The sequence below is a fragment of the Triticum aestivum genome, chromosome 7B (assembly GCF_018294505.1).
Source record: "Triticum aestivum cultivar Chinese Spring chromosome 7B, IWGSC CS RefSeq v2.1, whole genome shotgun sequence".
Lineage (NCBI taxonomy): Eukaryota > Viridiplantae > Streptophyta > Magnoliopsida > Poales > Poaceae > Triticum > Triticum aestivum.
Genome location: NC_057813.1, coordinates 65,330,327 through 65,347,186, shown reverse-complemented (window position 1 = coordinate 65,347,186; position 16,860 = coordinate 65,330,327). Strand labels below are relative to the sequence as shown.

At 50.5% G+C, this 16,860-nt stretch overlaps 2 protein-coding genes and 1 long non-coding RNA gene across 15 annotated transcripts; 1 reads left to right on the top strand and 2 right to left on the bottom strand.

Annotated features, from left to right (window-relative positions):
- The first annotated feature begins 590 nt into the window (after positions 1-590).
- Positions 591-5,862, top strand: LOC123157127 (uncharacterized). 13 transcript variants are annotated; one of them, XR_006478722.1, is made up of 10 exons: positions 592-1,025; positions 1,137-1,243; positions 1,425-1,536; positions 1,686-1,823; positions 2,029-2,095; positions 2,217-2,271; positions 3,043-3,113; positions 3,184-3,260; positions 3,478-3,572; positions 3,674-5,862. It is a non-coding gene; the product is annotated as an uncharacterized lncRNA (long non-coding RNA). The 13 variants fall into 13 exon arrangements; XR_006478724.1 differs by having other exon boundaries at positions 3,184-3,572; positions 3,656-3,704; positions 4,273-5,862; XR_006478713.1 differs by having other exon boundaries at positions 593-1,025; positions 3,656-5,862.
- Positions 5,863-6,851: 989 nt separating this feature from the next.
- On the bottom strand, positions 6,852-7,693 carry LOC123157663 (uncharacterized). The gene is given in 2 exon segments (XM_044575914.1): positions 6,852-7,118; positions 7,121-7,693. Coding segments are annotated over 2 exon segments (840 nt in total).
- A 5,541-nt stretch (positions 7,694-13,234) lies between these two features.
- On the bottom strand, positions 13,235-15,123 carry LOC123157851 (anthocyanidin 3-O-glucosyltransferase). Its single transcript, XM_044576037.1, has 2 exons — positions 14,531-15,123; positions 13,235-14,380 (listed from the first exon to the last, which is right to left on the bottom strand). The coding sequence occupies exons 1-2, from the start codon at positions 15,015-15,017 to the stop codon at positions 13,494-13,496; spliced, it is 1,374 nt and encodes a 457-aa protein (XP_044431972.1). The 5' UTR covers positions 15,018-15,123; the 3' UTR covers positions 13,235-13,493.
- Positions 15,124-16,860: the final 1,737 nt, after the last annotated feature.

Sequence of the window (16,860 nt, the reverse complement as noted above, 5' to 3'; positions counted from 1 at the left end):
CGGTCCGAACACCTACAAAGCCCCCCAGTTTGTCTTCAAATTACAGAAAAAACACACGCTCGAACCGGCTTGCGAACCGATGCAGGACCACGTTGACACGTTCGAACAACGCGGTTCGGCCGGTTGCGGGCGACTTGAGAGATGCCCTTAGTCCATCAAATCCGTGGCTCATTACTCTCGCGGGAGGGAGTAATTTGTTAGAAACAGTAACAACACGACTCATGTTAGAAGACCAATTTTATTGATTACTCAACAACGTTATGCAGAGTTCCCCGGATGCAGTTCGAACAGAAAAAACAACACATGGACTAACTGAATACGCACAAGCTCTAGCTAACAAATGAACAGGAATATTTAAATGGCGATGTACGTGGTTGAAGATCACCGAATTGAAGGCAACAACCGCAATTTTAATATCAGAAATCACCACACCAATACTAAAACAATCAATCCCTGAAGAATAAATTCTGTGCATGAAAGATAAGCAATCCAAAACAATAAGATGTGCATCAAGGGAGGTTGCTTGCGCGTGCCACGTCGAATGCGTGGGTTGGGCAAGGAATAAGTAAAAGGGAAAAAAAGAAAGAAAGAAAAAGTTGTCGAGCGAAACCCTCACACCGCACGTCCTCCACCTCCCTTCGCCTCCAGCGCCCCTCCTCCCTCTCCAGCGCCGCCACAGTCGCCTGGGCGACGCTCCCACCTACCACCCATGGTTGAGGTCGGCGAAGCGGCCCATCGCGCGGCGCCTGGGGACGTCGCCTCCCTCCGCCGCCAGCAGCGGCGACCGGCTAACATGCGGTCGTCGCCGCCAAAACCGGATGGCGTGCTGTCCGGCGAGGGGCCCGACCTGCCGCGCGGCATCGCCTCCTCCACATCCGCCCGCGGATCGAGCTCCACAACCTCCATCCCGACCTGCCTTTTCCTCCTCTCGCTTGTCAGAAAGGAGTGCAGGCCGCTGTTGCCCCACACGAGGTCATCCTCCTCTTTGGTTTTGCTGATTCCGATGGCGTTGGCTCGACCTACAGGTTCGTCTCCCTCTCTCTCACCCTGGTCTGCACTGCGAGCTTTCTTTTATTTCGTCTCTCTTCATCTCCACATGATTCTGGCATATCGGATTGAGTTTGTGGTACCTGCAGTTTATACCGGAACTTAATCTGAAGGTCAGGACTTCATGCCCTTTTCTCTTGAGCTGAAACGCATGCAAGCATGGCTGTTGACCGAGCCCTCTAATTCAACTATTCAGGTTGGTTTATACATATTGCTGCTGAATTACCTTGACTGCTTGTCAATCAATTAAACCATGTGTTTGCCATGTTGTAGATATTGCAAGATTTGTGTGCTATCTTATTATCTAGATGTGCTTTAGGCCTTTAGCAAAACCTTTTTTCTTATTATCCATTTGGCTGATTCACATAATCTCGCAGGTACAGATTGATTGGGTCATGTCTGTAGTTTTTTTCAGTGCTGCAGGTTCATGTTCTTGGGGAAAAATCGTTGTCTATTTCCTATATTGGTGATGCGGGTGAACTGATTTGGGTATTATAATGAGCTTTTTCTCTTTGGTAATTTCATCGTCCACGTAATGTCTCCGACAGAGCAGAATCTTGCGAAGTTTACACTCAATTTGTTTGTGTTAAGGCATGAACACTACACTTTGCTGATTCGGTGCCACTTATCTGGTGCAGGAAAATGTCGATGTTAAAGCATTTGGTCATGATGGATCATTTTACTGGTTCTCAGTTCAACTCAAGATGGCTCAGATAGGACCAAGTTTGAATATTCATGTGTTGGATAGGGGTTGGGGTTGGTCTCCTGCACAAGAGGTGAAGTTCATTTATGTAAATTTGTGTCCCGTGGTCATATATTGACCTGTAGAATTTATCAGGTGCCAAGTTCACTTGCCATACACTTAATTATGTTTCTTCTGATTTATACTACCGCCTTACAGAATTTGAAATTAATAAACCATAACTTGTTCATGATAAATTTGATTGTTGATGTCGTCATGTGATATAATTTACTTTTCAGATATGTGAAGGTGCAAATTGGAGCAGAAGATTCGTCTATGATGCAGCAGCTCAAAGCTGAAGATTTCGTATGTTTGAACGCTTACCTGTCTTTACCTAATAAATAGCTCACTCATCCATTAGATTCTAGCAGTCTAATTGTTCTGATGGTAGTGCGTATGATTGGGTTGTTGTGTTGGATGAAAACAGGAAGGATGTCATATCTGAGCAGATAGCTGATCTGATTGGGGATGCTGGTAATACGGTATGCTCTAACACTGTTTTATCAAATATTTTGGTCGGCAATTACTTAGATAGAGTTCTCAAGTTGAAGTTGCTGAAATTTTCTTGGGAGAACATCTTCGAAAAAATCCTTGAGAGAACATACTTGCTGATATTTTGTATTCGTGGGCCGTATAGTTTTGGGGATGCAACAATTAGGCTATCCTCACTCGTTTTGAATCACCAAGTCGCTTTAATAATTCTCAGAGAGCAGCTCTACAGGTGCACAATGAGCCTCTAATACAGTGATACTATTCTATATGGGAATATACTTATGTAATTTTCAATGGAGTAACTTGCCAACTATATTGTGATATAACATGTGTATTCAACGCATCAAATGCTGCAACTAAGGATAAGATCTTGGCTGGTAGTCACACATATTTATGAGTGTCAGTAAACCATCTGGTGCTCTATCTAACAAAACAGTGCAAAAGAAGCAAACAAAACGCCGACAACAGATCAGTTGATAGGACTGATCCACTTCTAAACGATTCATATATTCGTGATCTACCATTTTATTTTTTGCTTGGCCGGGATTGATTGAGCTAACCACATTCTTGCAATTAATTACTATCTCAAGAAGTTCTTTGTACTGTCGCTTTGATCCCTTTTTGGGTTACAAGCATGCTCACCCAATGTTCATGAAAATGTTAAACCAGGGAGTGTATATTCAAGTCTAAAGCATCATATCAATTTGTGCTGTCTTTGGGTAATAATTTAATTGTGCTTTTAATCATATATATCACTATAGGTTGTTGTTATAAAGTCTAAAAGCTACATGGGAAGATCTCAGCAAATACTTTAAGCCGCAAAGTATCAAAGGTGACCACCCTGTCATCCTTCTCTATTGGCTGGTTGCGGGCTAATCACTCTTGTTCTTTGCTGGGTGCAGGGGATTTCACCCTCTTGCCATGCGCTGAGCCGCGGTGGGAGAAAGTGGGTGGCAGCGAGCCAGTGGATTGGTCATTGGTCAGTTGCCATCTCTTCAATTGGGTGAACTTCATTACAAGAAAAAAGCAGCAATTTGGTCATAGTAAATTGGGTGTCATATGATTTCTTGGTTGACATCCTTTTGTTTTCGCTGTGACTGTAACCCTACATTTAAATGACAAGGCAACTTCTCAGACCTAAATCTTACATGCAAAATATATTGTATACTTTTGAGACAGACTTTTTGTCCTCACAGGATAACTGCTTGTTGTATTTCACAATGAGGACATTTGTTTGGGGGGTGTATCCTAGAGTTAAGGATGCTTGGATGGAAGTGGTGGCCTCACAAAGGTAGTCATTATATTTTCTTGCCCTGAAGTTACTGATAGTGAGTTAAATTTTCTTAGTGATTGCTTGAACACATTGCTTACCAGGCACCCTAATGTGCGTAGGCAAGATCGAAATGCACAAATACCTGCTCAGGTATTTTCCAGTTATTTTAACTTCTTGCAATATGTTGGCTGACACTTACTCGATTCAGATACAGTATGTTGGCTGAATCTTACTCCGTTCAGATATCTCTCTTCTTTGGCTCTTTGCTTTGGCTCGGATATGTCTTTGCAAAAGAATTTTTTGCCACCAATTAATTTGCAAGGGCACATACTATTTGTAGCAGCGTACAAAAACTCAATTCACCTCATGCTTTTGTAGAAATGGATTGTCGCACGAAGTTGTCTCAGTTAGTAGACTATATTTGTTAACGTATAGTTATTTTTTGTGAGAAGTAAACATATAGTTTTTTGACGGCAGTATACTTATATAATATTCTTATTCTTGAGATACTAAAAACATTTTGGTTAATTATTACTTACTGTGACACTTCAGTAAGTCTTTTGAGTAGGCAAAATCTCTCAATTTATATTGCCATAATAGGCGATGTCTCATTCATGGCATCAAATACAGCTTATTTTAGAATGGTACATATGTAATGTTTGGCTTCCTTATATCATGTATGCTTTCCGTTTGCTGCAAACTAATAGTTAGGTTGTAGTGTTTTCATTCGCTCTTGGAAGTCATATCACAAGCACATCCGTAGCTATTGGCCTTGAACATTTCACCTTCCAGGTAACTCGGATGCTCACTACCACTCAGAATCAGTGACTTGCCTTCTTACTATGATTTTTTTAGAAAACCTTCTTGCACTTGATAATGCGTCTTTTTATGACACATACGACTGTTTCTCCAGCACTGATTTCCAAGCAACAAAAGTTGTGCCAATGTATGATAAATTTATATTTCTAGGCTACTCTCATGTTAATGTTGCTGTTTATACAACTTAATTAACATGGGTCATCGTCATGTGTAAATCTTCTGCTTTGAATTCTCATTTTGATTTTCCACAAACTATTTCTTTCCGGTAAATTTATATTTCTTATTGTATTTACTAAATGTCGATTTGGGTAACCATGCATCATACAATTCAGATTTTAGTTGCAGCCACTCTCATCATCAACGCTCAACAATGGCCTCTTCTTCCGGTGCCCGAAGCAGCCGCATACCCATATGCCTCGTGCTGATTCTCTTGATCGCCTGCGAGAAGTCAGCCATCATGCCGGTCGGCCAGCAATGTGAAGGACCAGATGATCGTTGATAAATACGCGCTGTTCTGATCAGAACTATTGATTTATTGCAGTACGATGTTGCCTCTTCAGTACATCTGTGTTAGCTCTTTCTGTTACTATCCATTCTGTAAGCTCTATTTGACAGGAAAAAGCCACTGAAGTTAGCGTTGCGTGCCTGAAAGTCTACAAGTAGTAGTCTGACAAGAGGGCGTTTTGAAAGATGTTTGCTTGTTGTAGCTATACCAGTTATACCTCTACGGTAGGTAGCACTAGGGCAGCCCGGTGCATGTAGCTCCCGCTTGCGCAGGGTCGGGGAAGGGTCCGACCACTTTGGGTCTATAGTACGCAGCCTTTTCCTACATTTTTGTAAGAGGCTGTTTCCAGGACTTGAACCCGTGACCTCATGGTCACAAGGCAGCAGCTTTACCACTGCGCCAAGGCTCCCCTTCTCTACGGTAGGTAGCACTGTATTTTATTATTTTTGTGGATTTGGGGAGGATTTTTAGCTCACTCTTTTTTTGTACCAAATTATCTGCATTTGGCAGTGCTTTCATATTTCCCTTCTTTGGCTCTGATGCAATTAAACTTTGTTATTGTATGTTGAAAATTCAGGTGATGACCAATCAAGAGGTTGTTGATGAGATCAACACCAGAGGGGCGGACAGGCAGCTGCGAAGCATCTGACGGAGCAACTGGTGAATAGGAGGAGCATAGACAACATCTCTTGCGTCGCTGTAAACGTCCGCTGCTATGAGAGCTTCAGTCAGTGAACAAGAGGAGCAAAGACAACAACTGCTTCGTCATCGTAAACTTCCACTCTTGGCCGAGCTTCAACCTGCTAGCCCCTTATGCGTACAATTAGTTATATGCCAGATTGGTTTTACAATTTTTTCTGTAGTTATTCATACGATGTAGAGTTTAATATGGTTGGGGATAATCCACCACCCAATGGGATTAAGGTCTCTAAAATATTGTTGTTTGTTTGGTTATCAGGTGTAAATTCTATTGCAAGTTCCTTATATGTGCATGTTCATCAATCTGAAAAAAAGGAGGTGAAAAGGTCGCTCGTCAATCTGGCACTGCGCAAACTTCCTCTCAAGAGGCGCCACCGGGTGGTGCCCCAACCCCTAGTCTGTAGCAAAGATAACATCATCTACATGCTTTTCCAATGCCAAAAGAACAGCTCGCCTGAGAGCTACAGCCTCGGACGAAAACTTTGCCATGTTAGGGTCTCAGGACTCTGGCGATTCCGGGGCAACGCCGCCGCCGCCGCCGGGCTTCGACCGGCCGGCTGCTGGCACCGTTGCCACATGTGCGCCTCGGCGACATGGTGGCCTTGTTGCGGCTACGTCCGCTCCCGCATCGCTGGCCCCTCGGGGTGGTAGCGATCCCGCTCTCCATCACTATGGAAGTTTTCCATCTCGGTCACCGGAAGGATCACGGCGCAAAGAGGTCGGGCTAGAGACAATTAATAGCGTCCTGGCTAAGAAACTGATGAAGGCCAAGTACAGATCAAATCCCAGCAGGGGCGGCCCTGAGAGATACTGTACCAGCAACGCTGTGATCCACCTGATAAGTTCTTAGCGCCCGTGTTTACGAAGCCGTTGCGATCTGCCGTAACACCGATGTCGTCGTCGACGCCTGCTTTAGGGAAGGTGCCGGTGGTTGCTGAGGGGAACTCGGAGGGCGGTGGGGGCGATCATGGGGCCCCCTTTGTGGACGCTGCCCGCCCGAAGCCGTCGACCGAGGAACCCGAAGCTCTCCTGGCAGCGAACCCGGATATACGAGCGATCGTTGCGCATGGGAGGGAACCACCAGCTCGCCCGACGCAGCAGGCAGACTGGAACAGGGACAGGCCAGAGATAGCCGATCCAGAGTATTTAACCAAAAACTACCACAGGAAACGTGTCAAAAAACTACAACTTTACGATTTTGTGCGAAAAACTATCTTTTTTTCTAATCCGTGGCAAAAAACTACCAAGTCACGAAATCACTCGCTTCGCCCGCACTAAGCACGAATCTGACAGGTTGGGCCCACGAACCAGGTGCCACCGTGGACAACCGTCACCAGCCGCGCGTTAACTGCCGTTAACGGTGCGCTAGCCTCGCCCGCGCCGGAGTTCACGCCGAGCACATCCAGTTTCGCCGTCCTCACCTGCTCCTCCCTCCTCGTCCGCATCCGCTCACTCCTCTCGTCCTTCTTCCCCCTCGGCCCGTCCGGGTCGGCCGCCCCGGTGTCGAACAGGGCGCCGCCGCCGCGGGGGATCTGTTGCTGCCGCTGTCGGTGCTCTAGCGCCGGTCGGCCTTCCTCGGGATGCGGCCGCCATATGAGGTGATGAGGAGGTGGAAGTCGAGGCGGCCCCAGCCGTCCTCGTTGGAGACATCCCAGCCGAAGCGCTCGGCCATCTCCTGGAGGGGCCCGTCGTCGTCGACGTCGTCGTAGACGTAGTCGAACTTGGAGTCGCCGTGGAGGAAGCGGTGCGCATGCTCCCACTTGACGCGGTCGACATAGACGGGGTCGTCGAGCACCTCGCGCGCCAGGCGCTCCCAGACCAGCGTGTCCCCGTGGCCGAGCTCCGCGACCACCCAGCGCAGGTAGTACGACGGCAGCGTGCCCAGCATCTGGCCCTTGTGCTTGCCAAGGTCGATCATGTGGTCCCTCGTGGGCCGTGAGGACGCGCCCGGCGCGCCATCCCCGAGCGGGCGGAGGAAGGGGATCCTGGCTGGTCTGGGCAGTGTGGCGGTGGAGTGGCGACGGGGAAGGGGGGAGGGAGGCGCCGCTCGGGTTTGCGGTCTCGGCGACGGCGCCGGGGAGGAAAGGCAGGCCCTTGCGGCGGCGAGCGGGAGCATGGCGTGCTGGCGGCGGCCGGAGAGCGGGGAAGGTTCCGACCGCAAACGCCCCATTAACGGCCGTTAACCCGCGGCGGGCGACGGCTGGCCACGGTGGCACCTGGTTCGTGGGCCCAACCGGTCAGATTCGTGCTTAGCGCGGGCGAAGCGAGCGATTTCGCGACTTGTAGTTTTTTTGCTACGGTTTAGAAAAAAAATGGTAGTTTTTAGCATAAAATTGTAAAGTGGTAGTTTTTCGACACATTTCCATGAAATGTGGTAGTTTTTGGTTAAATACTCCCGATCCAGAGGAATTCATGGCAGGTGAGGATGTGGAGGAAGAGGAAGTACTCGCTGAATTCGATCTCAAAGAGGAAGAAGTGATCCAGGAGCCGTGGACCATCATAATGCTACTGCATTCTCTGAAGAATCCCACACTACGTACTCTGTTTGATGACCTGGAAGATTTTTGGAGGCTTAAAGAGAATCTAACATTCACGTTTCTCGGTGGTAAGAGAACTGCATGTGATCTTGGGGATGTAGGTCGGCAAGACACTCATGCAAATAAGGATGACAAGATGGTGGGGGGGACGCCAAAGAAGCACATAACCAATTATGCAGGTGGTGCGGCTGTTGACCCAGAGGCTATGGAGGAGGAGGCTACTCACACTATGGAGGCAACCGGCCTTGGGGCCGCCGGTGAACTGACGGGGACGCAGGTGGCGCCCCGTCAGGAGCAATGAGTATTATAAGTTGGAACTGTCGAGAGGCGGGGAGCTCTCGGGGAGTTCACGACTTTGTGAGCTTGGCACAAGCTCATTCCCCTTGTATCGTTTTTTTTGTGAAACTAGGCAGTCAAAGGATAGGATGAAGAGGTAGCGCTCTCGTTTAGGTTTACATGGTTTTGAAGCTGTCGATAGTGATGGTTTTAGTGGTGGTCTAGCTCTTTTTTGTCACGAATCTGTGCAACTCGATGTAAAAGATTTGAATAAACGATATATTGATGCATATGTGACGACGGCGGCGGGGGAGCCCCCTTGGAGGCTCACCTGCGTCTATGGTGAGCCGCGAACGGAGGACCGTCACCACATGTGGTCGCTCCTTCGTGATCTTCACCACCAGGTGGATATGCCTTGGGTGGTGATTGGTGACTTCAACGAGGCCAGTGGGGCTTCAAGCACTTCTCCGACACCCCGCGCTCAGCAGGTCAGATGATCGATTTCAGGGATGTTTTGGAATTATGTGGACTTGGAGACCTTGGTTTTGGAGGGCTGCCGTATACATTTGATAACCGGCGGTCCGGGCGTGCGAACGTCAAGGTGCGGCTGGACCGTGCGGTGGCGAACAATGCATGGCGTGATTTATTCATGGAGGCGGATGTGCGGCACTTGGTGGCCCCATCGTCTGATCACATACCCATTCTCCTAAGGTGGGTGGCCGAACCACCTAGGGAGTATGTGGGCAAGAGATGCAGGCATTATGAGGTGGCTTGGGAACGTGACCCTGCGCTCCTAGAAGTCATCATGCATGCTTGGTCGGCTGCAGGCGCGATGGGCGATCTTGATGATGTTGCATCAGCACTAGGCGAGCTCATGCAGACGTTGCAAGGGTGGAGTAAACGCAAGTTTGGTAATGTGATACAAGACATTAATAAATCTCATACCCGATTGGAGGAACTAATGGCCATGAATGCAGATCAGCGCACCATTCGAGAGGCCACAGATCGCCTCAATGAGCTTCTTTACAGGGAGAAGATGCTATGGATGCAACGCTCAAGGGTGGACTGGCTACAAGAGGATGACCGTAATACAAAGTTTTTCCATCGCAAGGCTGTATGGCAAGCACGAAAAAACCGCATCAAGTCACTAATGGATGATACAGGGGTGGTGCATACAGAGAGTACTACTATGGCATCCATGGTGACAGATTACTTTACCACTTTGTTCACTGCTGATCCGTCCCTATGCTATGTTCCCATTATTGAGCTTATTGATCGCCGTGTTACTGATGCTATGAATGAAGGCCTGTGTGCAGGTTTTTCTGACAAGGAGATTGCCGACGCGCTTTTTCAGATTGGTCCGCTCAAAGCCCCGAGGCCTGACGGGTTTCCTGCACGCATGTTCCAGAGGAATTGGGATGTGATGAGGGATCAGGTAATCGCGGGGGTAAAAGAATTTTTCCAGACATGTATAATGCCAGAGGGGGTAAATAATACTGCCATTGTTCTCATCCCGAAAGTTGATAATCCGGTGAAACTCACGGAGTATAGGCCTATAAGTTTGTGCAATGTTATATATAAGGTGGTTTCCAAGTCCTTGTGAACAGGTTGAGACCTATCCTGGAGGAGATAATTTCACCAGAGCAGAGTGCGTTTGTTCCTGGCAGAATGATAACGGATAACGTGCTTGTTGCATTTGAGTGTATTCACTATATCCAAAAGGAGAAAGACCCCGAGAAAAGTTTTTGTTCTTATAAGTTGGATCTTTCAAAGGCTTATGATAGGGTGGATTGGGAATTCTTGAAGCGGATGATGCGAAAGCTGGGTTTTGCTGACCGGTGGGTGGACTGGATTATGACTTGTGTCACCTCCGTCAGATACACTGTTAAATTTAATGGAACCCTCTTGGATTCGTTCGCACCGTCGCGCGGGCTAAGGCAAGGTGACCCACTCTCCCCATTTTTATTCCTGTTTATTGCTGATGGTCTCTCTGCTTTGCTGAAGGATGGGGAGGAGAAAGGAAAATTACCTCTGTGAAGGTATGTCGGAGGGCGCCTGGCATATCCCATTTGTTGTTTGCCGATGACACATTGCTCTTCTTTAAGGCGGATGAGCAGCAAGCTCGCGAGGTTAAGTCCATTATTGCATCATATGAGGGTGCAACAGGACAACTTATTAACCCCGCTAAGTGGAGTATCCTGTTTGGGAAAGCGTGTCTGCAAAATGTTCAAGAAAAGGTTCGTGATGCTCTCCAAGTGCTACTTTCCACTTTTGAGGGGAAGTATTTGGGTCTACCAACACCAGAAGGTAGAATGTCAAAGGGTAAATGTCAAAACCTCCAAGCCCGTCTAACGAAAAGAATTATTGCATGGGAAGATACGTTATCACTTGTAGGAAAGGAGACGATGATCAAAGCAGTTGCTCAGGCCATTCCCACATATATGATGGGGTATTCAAACTTCCTATGTCGGTGTGTGATGATCTAAATAGGATGATCCATAATTTCTGGTGGGGATCTAAGGAGGGGAAGAGGAAAACTCATTGGATGTCGTGGCCAAAAATTCAAAAGCAAAAACAATGCGGCGGACTGGGATTTCGTGAATTCAGAGTCTTCAACCATGCCTTGCTTGCTCGCCAGGCGTGGCGTCTCCTAACCAAACCAGAGAGTCTTTGTGCGCTTGTACTAAAAGCCTGCTACTACCCGGAGGGGCGGCTTGAGGACACGGTATTCTCAGGCAACACATCGGTAACATGGCAGGCGATCATGCATGGTTTGGAACTCCTAAAAAAGGGGTTGATTTGGCGTGTTGGGAGCGATCGTCAAATTCGTATTTGGCGTGATAGGTGGCTGCCTAGGGAGCCATCAGGCGAGCTTATTACTCCCCAGGGTACATGCAGGCTGAGGAGGGTGTCGGACCTGCTGGATGGACATGGAGCTTGGCGTTTGGATCTTCTCCGACAGTATTTCCTCCCCATCGACATCGACGTCATCACCAGCATCGTGACATCTCCACGAGCCCCTGAGGATGTTCTCGCATGGGCACCAGAGAAATCTGGTGTCTTCTCTGTCCGGTCGGTGTACCGCTTTGCCATGGATGAGCGCGAGCGTCCATCGGCGAGCGCATCAAGCAGGGCACCGGATGGTTGTCGCGCCATCTGAAAGACTATATGAGGGTGCCCTGCTCCTCCAAAGGTACGGGTTTTTGCTTGGCGGTTGGTCTCCAACTCGTTAGCTACATGCGCAAATAAGTTTTCGCGACAGTTGGAAACTAATGACATGTGCCCTCTCTGTGGGACGGAACACGAGGATGGATTCCACGCAATGTGCAGGTGCCCACATGCGGTGAGCCTTTGGAGGGCAATGGCGAAGGACTGGATGATCCCGGACATTGCCGCAGTTCAAAACACGGGGCCTGAGTGGCTCTTTGACATCCTCCACCCGCTTTCTGATACATCACGTATGGTGGTACTGATGACACTATGGCGGTCCTGGCACGTAATGAAATCATGCATGACAAAGCTCCGCCACCAACGGATGTATCCCGCAGGTTCTTGCATGGGTATATATATATCCTCCCTTCTGTGCATTGAGCATCACCCACATGCAGATATGGTCAAAGGAAAGATGGTCTTGGGTGACATGATGGGTCACGCATCAGCCAAGGCCAGCCCGGGCGTGCGTGACATGCACATGGTGGAGCAGCCGTTGGAGCTCTGGGAACCACCGCCGGCTGGCTGGCTTAAATTAAACGTAGATGGCGCTTTCGCTGAGCAAAAAATGAATGGAGGTGCTGGGATGGTGCTTCGTGACACGAACGGTCAAATTAGTTTTCTCTTCATGCCGTCACTTGTTCACTTGCAATAATGCGCTCGAGGCGGAACTGCACGCTTGTCGCGAGGGAGTTGCACTCGCGTTGGAATGGAGCTCTTTACCGTTTATTCTGGAAACAGACAGCACTGAAGTAGCGATGATGCTTAACCAAAAAAATATTAATAGGTCCCCTGATGCTTGCCTAGTGCATGAGATAAAAGAGCTACTGGATTCTGATGGAGAGGTTGTAGTTAGAGCGGTTAGGCGCTCAAGAAATAGGGTTAGTCATGAGCTTGCCAGGATTGGAAGAGTTGATGTTAAAACCGCAGTCTGGTTGCGGTCCGGCCCAAATGGGGTTGTAGAACTATGTGAGATGGATCATTCTGATCCAGGTTGATTAATGGAAAACCCCTTTTCACCCGCAAAAAAAAAAGCTATAGCCTCGGACATCTCCGGCTCGAGAACACCAAGAATTGGGTCACTGCATGCCACTACAAAACATGCCTCATGATCCCGAGCAATGACCCCTATGCCCGATCTGTCAAGCTCGGAAAAAATGGCAGCGACAGAATTGAACATAACGGTACCAAACGACGACGGAGACTAAGTTATACTGGAGATGTTGGTATCACGCCTGTGTTTAGTAACCGGTTTGCAAAGATGCTACAAAATCAGTCCGACAAATGCCTTGATTTTCTCGGTTGTACGTCGAGGATGAAGAGTCTTATTTCTAGCATAGTTTCTAGCTTCCCAAATGTGCAATATAGTCACTGCCAACACAGTACAATTCTGGTCCGAGGATCGCCCAAGAAAATAAAAAAGCCAATTTTTTAAGGATATAAATTTATGACGTTGTAGACAGATCCCATAAGTATCCTTGATCACATCCCAAACATCTCTAGCATGAGGGCAAAAGAGAAGAGCATGCTCTGCAGATTCTAATTTATTGCAAAAAAAAAAGAAAAAAAAGAAGAAGCAAAGCTCAGAGAAGGAAACCTGGCGCCTTAAAAATTGATCATCCGTGGGAAGACAATTCCGAGCAAAACGCCGTAAACAATTTTCATCTTATTAGGTGCTTTTCTCAAATCGATTTCCAGTGTCCCTCATGTCTGATCTGTTGGAAGTCTGGCCATGAATAGCGTTTTTCTCAAAAGATCAGCAGTACGGGCCATGTTGTACGCTGACCGAACAGAACAAATGAACAATCATCATACTTAGTGCACAACCATCTCACAAAATCAAAATAAAAACCACCAACAATTTTAGCATTATACATTTTTACGGGTACACGATCACACCCGACAAACTATCTTGATGAACTCGGCGAAGTTCTTCCTGCAGCCGCCGTCGGGCTCGAACGCCTTGCCCACCATGGCCTGCAGCTCCTGCGCCTTGGCTCTCATCCGCTCCCCATCCTCCCCGCGCAGTAGGGTCGCCACCGCGTTGGCCACGCCGCCGCGCGTCATCGGCCCGTCGAACGCCGTGCCGAAGCCCCACACGCTGGCCACCGACCGCGCGTTCATCGTCTGGTCGCCGAAGAAGGGCCGGCACGCCATGGGCACGCCGCTGGACACGCCCTCCAGCACCGACGCCCACCCGGCGTGCGTCACGAACGCGCCGACCGCGGCGTGCCGCAGCACGCCCACCTGCGGCGCCCAGGGCACCACGAGGCCTGGCGCGCGCTCCAGGAACCCCGGCGGGAGCAGCGGCCACGACTCCTCGCGCAGCGACCACAGGAACGGCGCGCCGCTCGCCTCCAGCCCGGCCGCGAGCTCCTGCAGCTCCTCCGGCCGCGCCGAGGCGATCGTGCCGAAGCTGACGTACGCGACGGACCGCGCGGGCCGGCGGTCTAGCCAGGCGAGGCAGCCGTGCGGGTCGGTCGGCTCTTCGTTGGTGTCCGTTGTGGGCTCGGCGCCCGGGAGGAGGTGGTAGGGGCCGAGGGGCAGGCAGTTCGGGAGCTCGGCGGCGAGGGCGGCGCTGAGCTCGGGCGGGTCGAGTCCCGGGAAGGTATTGAGAGCGACGGCCGTGGCCGCTTTAGGAAGGCGCTGCGCCATGCGGTGGAGCAGGAGGCTGATGACGTAGTTGAAGTCGCCGGAGATGACGCCGTCGGGGAGGTCCCGGACGCGGTAGCCGCCGAGGCCGGCGTGCGCGGTCAGCAGCTCGTCGGCTCGGCTCGCGGCTGCAGGTTACGCACGCGACAAAGAGATCAGAATACGGCTCTGTAATTAATTAATTAAAAGTTTATAAAACCCAAGAAATAGATAAGATAAGATTCTGTAGCTAAACTCCATGAGAATCTCAACGGACACCAGAGCACGCACGCACGTACCCTGATCGCCGACGTCCCGGCGGAGCGCGTCGGTGCGGAGGTGCGCGAGGAGGGCGCAGGACGCGGCGGTCCAGACGGCCACCCACGGCGCCCCGGCAGCGGCGGCCGCCTCCGCGGCCATCCACACGAACGCGTCCCCGACGACGCAGCTCACCCTGGCGCCGCCCGCGGCGGCGCGTGCCGCCTCGAGCCCGTCCCTGACCCCGCCGGCCTCGGCCGCCGCCATGAAGAGCTCCATCCGGCGCGGCGGCGGCAGCCACTTCGTCTCGCCCGGAGGCACCCCGTCCGGGACCTCGACGAAGCGCAGGTTCACCGGGAGCGCGCCGGCCTTGCCGAGCTGCGCGGCGTTGTCGGCGGTGGTGAGGAACGAGAGGCTCGTCCCGGGCGGCGCGGCGGCGGCGAGGGCGCGCGCGAAGGAGAAGAGCACGGCCGCGTGGGAGCTGAAAGGGAAGGCCACCACGGCGATGTGCGGCGGCGGGAGCACCATCGCGGTGTCGGTGGTTTGGTGGAGTGGCGCCGGCCGCGGTGGGTTTTGATTTGTTTTGCTCCGTGTCGTGTGCCGGGTTTTATGGGAGAGACGGTGTCATGCACGGGCGCGCGTGATGGATGGGTAGATGGCGGGGCCGCGCGTGGCGTGATGGGGATGGGTAGATGGCGCGCGTGATGGATGGGTTGCTTCCGATGTGACGTTCAGGTGGTTGCGATGGATGGCTGCCGTGTCGCCACGTCGCGTGCGGGGCCGGTAGTGAAGCCTGGGCCGTGCTTGCCTAATTGGAAGGTGGCTGCCACGTGTGCCTAAATGAATGTGATTAAATGGATTTTTTGATCATTTGACGTGATTCGATTATAGAGTTTAAAATTAAGTAATTTTTTCAGAAAATGGTTACAGAGTTTAAAAGAAAGTATTTTTATGAAGTATTTACAAGCGTATTTTATGACGGCATCGGCTTGTATTGACAATGACATCGTTAATTTTATTGCCACTGCGGGGTCGTCCTCAAAGCATCTCTAGCACAGCCGTATAATGCCGACCCGCAAAATACATTTACAGTTTATTGCGGATGAAATTTGCGGGTCGAATTCATGCGTTGCAGATCAGACCCCGTATATGAGACTGTAAAATTCTAAAAAAACATTTGCGGGAAAAACTCGCAACGACATTGATTATACATTAGTTCATCTACATATATACTACATTGATCATATATAGTTCATATACATTGATCATAATAGCGGGGGAATCTACGGGCCCGAGCCTAACTACCAAAATCGACGAGCTCGCGACGGCGACGGCGCGGCGGAGGAGCTAAAGGAGCTCAGACCTCGTCGGAGGAGTCGGAGTCGATGAAGACCTTGGCATGCTCCGCCTTCATGACGCGCGGGTCCGTCTCCTTGGACGCGTGCGCCTGCGACGCTGCGACGCCCGTCTGGAGGAACATCTGCTTGTGCTCGAGCTCGCGGCGGCGGCGCGCTTCGGCCTCCTCCTCCTCCCTCACCGACCGCTCCATGACGACGCGCTCTAGGTGCTCCTCCTGCCCCGGGGAGAGGTAGTCCTCGGGGCCGATCACTCCTCGACGTGGTGGCGCGTCGGCTCGAGCTTGACGGCGAGCGGCTTGAGCTCCTCCGGCTCTCTCTTCATCGGAATGAGCCGCGAGCTCGAGGCGCCCACGGACGAGCTCCCCGCGGCAGAGGAGCCGGAGGAGGCATGGCGGCGTTGGGCAAGCTCGGGCTCGTACTCGACCAGCTCGCGGCGTTCGAACGATGGCGGCGGCCGGCTCCCGAGGTTTATCCACCTCCGCCCGCCCCGCTTGCGTGCGGCGTCGGATCTGGCGCGGCGCCGGTGCTCCACATCATCCCCAGAGCTCCCGTAGCCATCCATGGCTTCTTCAGACTCGCCGGCGGCGAGAAATTAGACGGAGGAGGAGGGGAATTGCATCGGAGGTGTTTGACCCATATTCGAGCGGTGAAACCGCATATATAGTGGTGGGGAGAGAGTTTTTGCGGGCCATGGTAAAAAATTTACGGGCCGGACCGCGGACGCGGTGTCTATTCTGACAGAAAAAAGGACCAAACATGTATATTCACCGGAATTATACGGGTTCAGCTTTTTTACGAGATCTGTTAGAGATGCTCTGAGTGCCAACGTGCTTTACATGGGCTCGAACAGCGGCATAGCATCAGTCACTGAGACAAGCTCCTCTCCTGGACGGCTCGGCTAATGTCAACAACGTGTCTTGCCATATTTTGTCCTTTAACTATCGGTCGTGGAATTATTCTTTCAGAACAAAAGAAAGAAAGATAATCTTGTTTTTACTCAGAGAATGGTTTAT